The following is an 8459-nucleotide window of genomic DNA, read 5'->3' as shown; positions in this document are numbered from 1 at the left end:
CGGCTCCCCCCTAAAAGCCGGCGGCGGGACGCGCGGCGGGCAGAGGCGCGGCCGGCGCTCCCCGGTGCTCCGGGGCCGGCGCTCCCCGGTGCCGCTGCGGCTCGGCCCGCCATGCCCCCGCGGGGGCTGCTCGCCCGGGCTTCGGCTCCGCGTTCCCGGTACAGCAGCAGCCGCCGCCGCCGATACCGCTCGCCGCCGCCGCGCCCGAGGCTCTGAGCGCTGCCGCCGCCGCCGCCGGGAGACCGCGCCCGCCCCGGCTCCAAGATGCTCCGCCAAGGTGAGCGCCGCACCGGGAGGGCACCGGGCGCCGCGGGCGCCGGGGGCAGCGGGGCCGGCCCCGAAGTTTGTCTTCTCCCCGCCGAAGTTGGGGCCGCGCCGCCGGGCGCCCCCCGCCGCCACCGCGTTTACCGGCGCCGCCGCCGAGGCTCGGGCACCCCCCGGGGAGCGGCACCGGCGGGAGCGCCGCGCGCCGGGAAGGCGGGAGACCGGGAGGAGCGGGGGGAGGCACGGCAGGCGCCGGGTCCCGCAGGACCGGGGGCGCGGCGGGTCCCGCGGGCACCGGGGTACGACGGGTCCCGGAGGCAGCGGGGCTGCGGCGGACGCGGCGGAGCCGGTGCTTGTCTCTCAGAGCGAGGGAACGGGAAACGGGGCTCGCCCGGGGGGCGCGGGAGGTTCGGCGGGGAAGTTGGGGCGAGCCGTCCCGTTCCGCCCCCCCGAGGAGAATCGCTCCGCTGTGACATCACGCGATTTCCATGGCAACCGCCTGGGACATCATCGGGGAGCTTTGTGACATCACGGCAAGGGGAGCAGCCGGCCCTCCCGGGGGGCACGGGGCGGTGGGGGGGTGGGGGAGGGCAGGACCCCCGGCCCCGCTGCACCCGGGGCCAGTCCCGGGGAGATGTTGGGGATAACGGTGCCATGGGGGGGGATCCCGGCTGGACCCCTTAGTCCCATCCCGTGCCCTGGGGAGGGGGCAGCTGCACAGCCCCAGGCCCAGCCCTTGCCATCACTGCCACATGCCTCTCCAGCGAGGCTCCAGCAGCGGGAGAAGGAGCCAACACTGTGCCCGCATCCCCCCACATCGGGGTGTGGAGTCCCGGGCAGGGCAGACCCCTCACTGTCACCCCAGGGATGCTTTTTCCCACTGGAGGAATGTCACCTTGTGGTTGTGGGGCCTCGCGCTTGGATGCTCCTTTCTCCGGCTCCTGCATCAGCTTTGTTCAGTGTATTAACCCAACCAGGGTGGATGACTTGAGAACAAACCCGAGCCCTCGGAGCAGTCACACTTCCCAGCCTTGATTCCTAACCCTGGTGCTGCTGGCTGGAGGAAAAGCATCATCCAGGCTGGGAGACTGGGAGCCTGAGGTGGAGGCAGGCAGAGAGGCTGCCGGCAGGGTTGGATCCCACCAGGGGTAGCCTGTTAAGGTCAAGATCTACAGCTTTCATTTGTGGAGCTAGAAAAACAAAATGCAAATTGAACAGCCTGTGGGCTAAAGCAAAACCTATTCTTAAAGTTTTTGTCTTGTTAAGCAAGGAAATAGAGTGCCAAATAGGCTTTGTTAAGTGGCAGTCTAATTAATAATTTAAAATCTTGTAGCTGTCTTTCATTAGAATTTATCTGTACATCAACCACAAAATCAGTCAAACACACTCATTTATAAGTTAATACCATTCCTGAATAATTCAACAGGCAGTTAGAAGAGGCCTCTATCCCGACGAGGAGAGTCTCTCCCCTTTCCACCTCACCGTGGCCAGGTGTCCCTGGGAAGGGGGTCCCGGCCCCCAGCATTCACCCCAAGTGGGATGCAGAGGGACACCCCACATGTGAGATGAGGGAGGATGGGGAGAGCTGCTGCCACGGTGCTGGGCTGGGACCAAACCTCTCTGTGGGGTTTGAGAGTGGCTGGTTTTGTCAAGGGTGGTGACAATGCAAGGTTGTGCTGGTGGGAGGCAGCACAGGCTGATGGTGGCACTGCCACCACCTTCCACGTCCCACTGCCGGGGACTGGGGTTGAGGCTGGAGGACGTGGCAGGGCTTGGGGCAGCAGGATCCGAGCCATGGTTGACAGCTCCGAGGGAAGGAGCTCCTTGTGCCTGCTCGCGGGGGAAAAGGTTCACACGCGGTGCCACACGGGCAAAGGTCTTTGTGGCAGGATGGTGGCGGCGTGGCCAGGGAAGTGCTGTGATTCCTGGGGGCATTTTGGGCCTCCTGCGCCCCGTGAGCTTCATCCGTGGAGACACTGGTGGGAGTCAGGGTGGATTTTGTTCACTGGGATGTCATCGATGGTGTGGCAGTGGGTGACAGCGTGAGGTGCAGCTCCAGCCTGGGCGAGGGTGTCAGAGCCCTGCCAGAGGTGGCTGCAGGCAGGAGTGCAACACTGGCGATGCAGGAGAAGGAGATTTCCAGGTCAAGGATGACACCAAGGTCATGGGCAGCCACGTACCTGTCCCTGCCATCACTCAGCCCATCGATGGGGCATCCAGCCTCCATCCCTCCCTGCCAGGGGAGCAGCCAGTGGGCAGGGTGCAGGCACAGGCTGGGCTGCGGTTCCTGCGCTGGGGAGCCAAGAGCCGAGAAACCTTTCTGCTTATAAAAGTTTAATTTCCTAAAGAGCTGAGAGGAAGCCACAAGCTCTCTGTGCCTGGTGAAGTAAGGAGGGTGGTGGTGGGGAGGTCAGGATGTGGCCCAGGCTGTCCCTGTGGCGGTGCTGGGGGGGAAGGAGGAGGGCTTGGCAGATGAGACCTGCTTAGACCTGGAGCTGGAGCCGGGATGCAAAGGAGCCGTCGCCGCTTGGTGACCCGCACTGATGGAGCCTGGCAGGGTCAGAGCCATGGCCACGCTTGGCTGAATGTTATTCTCACCTTTAGCCTAAAATGCCGCACCGGGCACCCCGCAGAGCCATCCGGGTGCTGGAGGCTGTGGGTGACACTCCAGGTGGCCTCGAAGCGCTGCCCTAAAAACATCAGTGAACCTGCCGGGGAAACGTAAAAATATGCATTCTCTGGCGTGATTTCACACCCACCTCTCCCTGAAGCACCTGATGGTGCTGGAGCCAGCGGCACGAGCCAGCACCGCGGGCAGTGGGTCTCTGTGGTTTGCAGGATGAGACCATGAGTGGGATGTTGTTGCCTCGGGGCCGGGCAGGGACTCAGGCTGCTGGAAATCGCTGGAGCACTGATGGGTTTTGACAGCAAGAGCCAAAATCCCGTTTGAAGGCAAAAACCAGGCAGGGAAGTGTGGAAGCCTGGAGGGACACGGTGGTGCCCAGGTGTGACCAGGACCATCTCTCACTGGGATGTCCCCAGCTCCCGGCAGTGCCCCTGTGGCAGCACGGAGGCAAATCCCCCTTGCAGAGGAATGATCCGGGACACGGCCACTTCAGCCCCACATCACTGGGGGCAGCTGCCCGTCCCACTCTGCCGCACACTGGGACACCCCTGGGTGACACTGCTCCCCATCCTCACCCCAGGGAGCTGCTCCAGCCTCCTCCAAACAGCCAAAAACTTGGGCTTTTGTTTGCAAAGTGCAATTCCAGGGCTTAGCCACATTCAGTATAAAGTCGGGTTATTAACAGCAGATTATGTTTTCAAAGTGCTTTGGTGGAGTGGCAGCAGCAGAGGCACCCGTACCCCAGCAACGGTGGCTGTTGTTTGGGTTCCCAGCAGGTTAGGATGAGCGAGGTGTTGCCCTAATTTAGAACCCACTGAAAGAGGCTGGAGTCTGATTTAACAGTGGAGGCAACAGCAGAGAGCTGTGGGGCTGGGAGCAAGCAGGATGTGGTGGGAGTCAGCGAGGAGGAGCCGGGGGTCCATGTGCTGGCACAGGCAGGCGTGCAGGGCATGGCCTCAGGAGCACCACTGGGATGCAGGAACATCCTTGTCCTCTCCAATGGCAGTGCTCTTTCCCTGCTATTTTGGGTGACACTGCCCCAGCTCAAGGTGGGATTATCTGGCTCAGCCTCGGGTCCCTCCACCAGCAGCAGGGCTGGTGCTGTCCTCACTCTGGATGTCAGTGCCATGTCCCATCTCCCAAACTGAGGAAGCACCAATCCCACCTATCCCCCGTACCATCCCTGCGGAACAGCATCACCATGGAAACCCACAGCCCTGCGCCTGCCGCCCGGCAATCAGGGGGGACACTTTTAGGAATATTATTTTTACTGATGACAAATGATGGAGGCTCAGTGCTGACAGAGGAGATGCCTGTGCCCAGCTCAGTGTTTGGGAAGTGCCAGTGGCCAGTCTTTCTCCTGTCTGTTCTGCTGAGGGCACATGCTGGTGGGGCAGCCGTGACTGTGCCCGGGTGTTAAGAGCGGGCAGCAGATGCAGGACGGGGAGATGCGGGGGGCAATCTTCTTTGCGCAGATTAGGATTGGGGGTTATTAAGCAGAAAATGCTCCATTTGGTGTAGAAAGCTCCTTTTCCTCTTTAGCAGCACATGTGCCCGCTGGCTGCTTGCTTCCCGGCGGCGTTGGCACAGCGGCTCAGAGCTGGCACGGCAGCTTGGTGCCAGCCCAGCCTTGGTGAGCAGCTTTTGGTGGTGCTCCTGCCTGGGCTGGTAGAGCTGTGACCGCTTCAGTGACTCCCGGTGCCAAAACCTGGTTCCACTCAGGGCTGGGTCTCTCCCCAGCTCGTGGCCAGCAGGATGGGGTGGCAGTGGGTTTTGGCCTTGGAGAGGTGGTGGCACAGTAGGCTGTGGGTCCGTGGTGGTCCATTGCATCCCAACAGATCCTGGCTGTGGGGAGAGTGTGGTGCCAGAGCTGGAGGGTGTCAGAGATGCTCCACATGCTCCCCATGTCCCGGCATCACCATCACAGGGGGAGGCTGCAGCCGTTGTTTACCGGGGAGCAGCGGCGGGAGGGAATTTGGCTGCTGCTGCTCTGGCAGGGCTCCTCACGGAGCAGCCCTGCAAGCGGAGGGGAGGTGCCAGCAGCTCCGCCAGCCCCGTGTGCCGCACTTGGGAACCGCTTTCTATTTTTTCCAGCTGCGTTTGCACCAACGTTTGCATTGGTTTGCTTGGGGAAACCCCGTCCGCGTGACCATGGGACCCCCCATCGGTGCCACGCAAAGGGTGCAAAGCCCATCCTTGGGCATGGAGGATGTCATGGGACTTTTTGGCCCTTGGTGGCCTGGGTGAGATCGTCTCCATGAAATCTTCACCCAACCAGGCATCCATGTGCACTTGGGCACGGGGATGTGCTTGCATGGGGCAGAGCCCCTCTGATCCCCCCAGGATGAAGGCAGAGGGGGACAAAGGCTGCCGGCTGCATCTGCTGCCAGCTCTTGCATTCCCGAGCTGCCCTCCCTCCTTGCTGCCTGCAAATTCGGCATCCCATCAGGTGCTGGATACAGCCACCCTGCGGGGAGCAGAGCAGAGCTGGGAGAGGGGTCGGGATGATCCCCCCTCGGCAGGGATATGCTGGGGTGTTTGTGCTAACAAGCCCAGAGTATTATAATTTCAATGGAATTTAAAAAACAAAATAGTCCTCAGACAAACGACTCTGCAGTGCCTCTGCCAGGGCCTAAGATCTGCTGCTATCTATTTTTTAATAATTGAGGGTAATAAATATGTATTTCTTTCTCCTTTCTCTCCGTACGCCGCAGCTTGTCAGCTCCCTGCGTCTCTCCTCTGATCAGACCCCATCTTTGCCGCGCGGAAGGGAAAAGAAAGGGAAAAAAAGAAAGAGAGGGGAGAGGGAAAAAAAAGATTCTTTAAGCAAAAAGGATTAAAGCCTTGAAAGTAGGTCTGCCCGAGCCACTCGGCTCTCCCTGTTCCCTGCCAGCCGCAGACAGAGCCGGGGACGAGAGGAGCATCCCCAGGTGGTTGAATCCATCCCCGAGAGGCGTTCGTGGGTGCAGAGCCTGGCTGGGCAGCGGCAAATCTCCCGGGAACTGGGCTGCGGCTGGGCAGAGCCACCGGGCAACTTGGCAAACCGCTGTTCAGAGCCAGTTCTGCTTCGGCGGCAGATATTCCCCAGAGTGTTATTCCCTCTGATTTTCAGATGGGGGTGTTGGCTCGAAGGCACGGAGGGGGTTTGGTGGTGGGGCCGAGCACGGGCAGTGCTCCGGGACCCCCCCCGGCCGCGGGATGCTGGGGCGAAGGAGGCGCTGGTGTGAAGGAGGCGGCTATTTATAGCTTCCCTCGGCTTTTGTTCCTTTTCCAGTAGAGCTCCTCTCGAAATAGAAACAGCGCCGGCTGCGCGGCCGCTGCCGGGGCCCAGCCTGGATGCGGGGGGCACCTCCCGGCCCGGGGCAGGGGGATACCCCCTGCCATGAGATGCCATCGCGTTGGGCATCCCCCCATCCTGCATCCCTTGAGATGGGGCAGGCGCGGGATGGGAAGTGGGAGCTGCCCCGCTGCAGACTCCCATGTGCTGGTGATGCCTGTCCTGACCCCGGAGGGGAGAATGAATGGCTCTGGGAGGAGCAACTCTGCAGGGTGACAGCACTGAGAGCCCCTGGGGAGCGAGGGTGAATCCCTCGGGAGCACCCTGTCAGGGTCTGTCCCCGTTTTGCAGCTCAGCCGTTGCCTCTGCTCTTCCCTGCCAGCATCCGACAGCCGCCCCCCCCCCCCCGCCCCTCTCCCCACTCCATCTCTGATCAATATAGCTGGGAAAAACAAAACAAAACAAAGTAAATATTTAATACGATCCAGGGAGCCACGGCGAGCGCTCCCCCCGTCTGTCTCCTCCAGCAGCCGCTCGCAGCAGCTCCCCGGCCCTAATGAGCCTGAGTGCAACAGGGATCGATGGCAAAGGCAACCTCTGCAGAGGGGTCAGGTCTGCCACCTCCCCCTGTGCTGTGCTGGAGCTGAGGCTTGGCCCCCTGCACCCCCCTGCACCCCTCTTCATCATCCTTCTGCCCTGCTTTCATCTCCTGCGTCCCCTTTGTCCTTTCCAGTTCCTGGGAGGGATGAAGGTTCTTCTGCTCCAGCAGAGCCATCCCTTGTCCTTTGCCACAAGGGACATGAGCTGTGTCAGGCATCAGCTCTGAGCTGGGGGCTTCTGTAGGGATGCAGGACAGGGTATATGTAGGGCTGAAGCCAACATGGGGAGCTGGTGTCTGCCCCCCCACTCGTGGAGCAGATCCCTGGGGGGACCCCACACACCCCCAGAACTGGCACTGGCTTCCTAACCAGAGCTAAGACAGGGTCTGCACTCATGATGTGACCAGACCTGCTGCCTCCTCCTCCTCAGCCTCTCGCCCCCTCACCTCAATTCCCACTGGGGACCTGCATCCCTGTGGTGTCCTCCAGAGACCTCAAGTGCTGACACAGTTTGGGGAGTGCCAGTGCTGGGTAACTGGCAGGCTGGTCCTGGCAATGCCAACACGGGACCTGCGTCATCACACCCCAGCCCCACGTGTTTTCTGAGTTTGGATGGTCCCTGTCACTCTGACACTGACAGAAGGGCATTCATTAACAGGAGCTGCCAAAGTGCCTGTCGTCCTGACCCAGCTGCCCAGCGCTGGATGGTCCCTGTTGTGCCCCCCAGCCTGTGCCGTAGGTTTAGGAGAGGGACCAAGCCTTGTCCCCAGCCAGGCATTCCGTCGGATGGACCTGTGCATCCCCACGCAGCCTCATCCTGCCCTGAGCCATGACTGGAGTCCCAGCAGGATGCAGAGGTGACAAACGGGAGGCAAAATGTGAGAGGAGCACCAGGCTGTGCTTCTCTGCCACCACAGTGCTTTGCAAATTGTTTTTTCATGGAAAAGTCAATTGTCCTTGGTGTTGCCTGGGATGAACCCAGGGCTGAATTCTGTCTCTGGGATGGGATGAGAGGGACACCCACCCTGCCTGACCTCTAGCAACTCTGCCAGACCTCTTAGCACCGCGAAGCCTCAGCCAGGCTGAGCCTGGGGATGGCGACTGGATTTACAGCTGGAAAACAACATGGTGCGCCCTGAAGCAGGGAATGTGCATCTCATGCCTCCAAGGGGATGCCAAGCTTCTTCCTATAGCTCAGGGTCTCCCAGCAGGTGGAGGGGTGCAGAGGTCCTGGGGCAGGATTCCCCGTGGGAAGTACAGCAGCGGCGGGACAGCGGCGCGGGCCCTGCGTCACAGACGCAGGCTTGTGGCAAGGTGCCGAGGAAGTTTTGCAGCAGCATTAGAAAATGTTGACATGTTTTTTGAAACAATTTCAGATCTGATATCTGCGCCAGATTGAGTTTGTAACCAGCTTTATTGTTTAAGCCTGCTGGGATTTCATCAAAGGCGTCTGCTGTTTACCCAGAACCATTTCATTGGAGAAAACAGCAAACAGACCTGCATTTCTATCTGATTTCACTTTTTCCTTTTCCTCCTGAATTTAAGTGCTTGTGAAAAGCATGGCTGATAAGGCAGAGCGGTGTGGATAAATCCCGAGGACTGGCGCGGTGGATGCCCTGCCAGCTGCTCCAGCTTTATTAATAGATGGAAGGCAGTTGCTGGACCAGCTGCTGGGTGCCAGCCTGGAGCGAGG

General features: G+C 60.7%; 1 protein-coding gene across 1 annotated transcript in view; it reads left to right on the top strand.

Annotated features, from left to right (window-relative positions):
* The first annotated feature begins 133 nt into the window (after nucleotides 1–133).
* Nucleotides 134–8459, top strand: part of RTN4RL1 (reticulon 4 receptor like 1) — a 30323-nt gene continuing 21997 nt past the window's right edge. The window contains exon 1 of the mRNA XM_051809799.1: nucleotides 134–277. Within this exon, the coding sequence (XP_051665759.1) occupies nucleotides 265–277 (13 nt within the window). The 5' untranslated portion in view covers nucleotides 134–264. The remainder of the gene's footprint in view (nucleotides 278–8459) is intronic.

The sequence above is a fragment of the Manacus candei genome, unplaced genomic scaffold (assembly GCF_025592945.1).
Source record: "Manacus candei isolate 608988 ecotype Guabito, Panama unplaced genomic scaffold, ASM2559294v1 h1tg000076l, whole genome shotgun sequence".
In the NCBI taxonomy this organism is placed as follows: Eukaryota; Metazoa; Chordata; class Aves; order Passeriformes; family Pipridae; genus Manacus; species Manacus candei.
The sequence above is the reverse complement of the archived record's forward strand: the minus strand, read 5'-3'. Positions and strand labels throughout refer to the sequence as shown.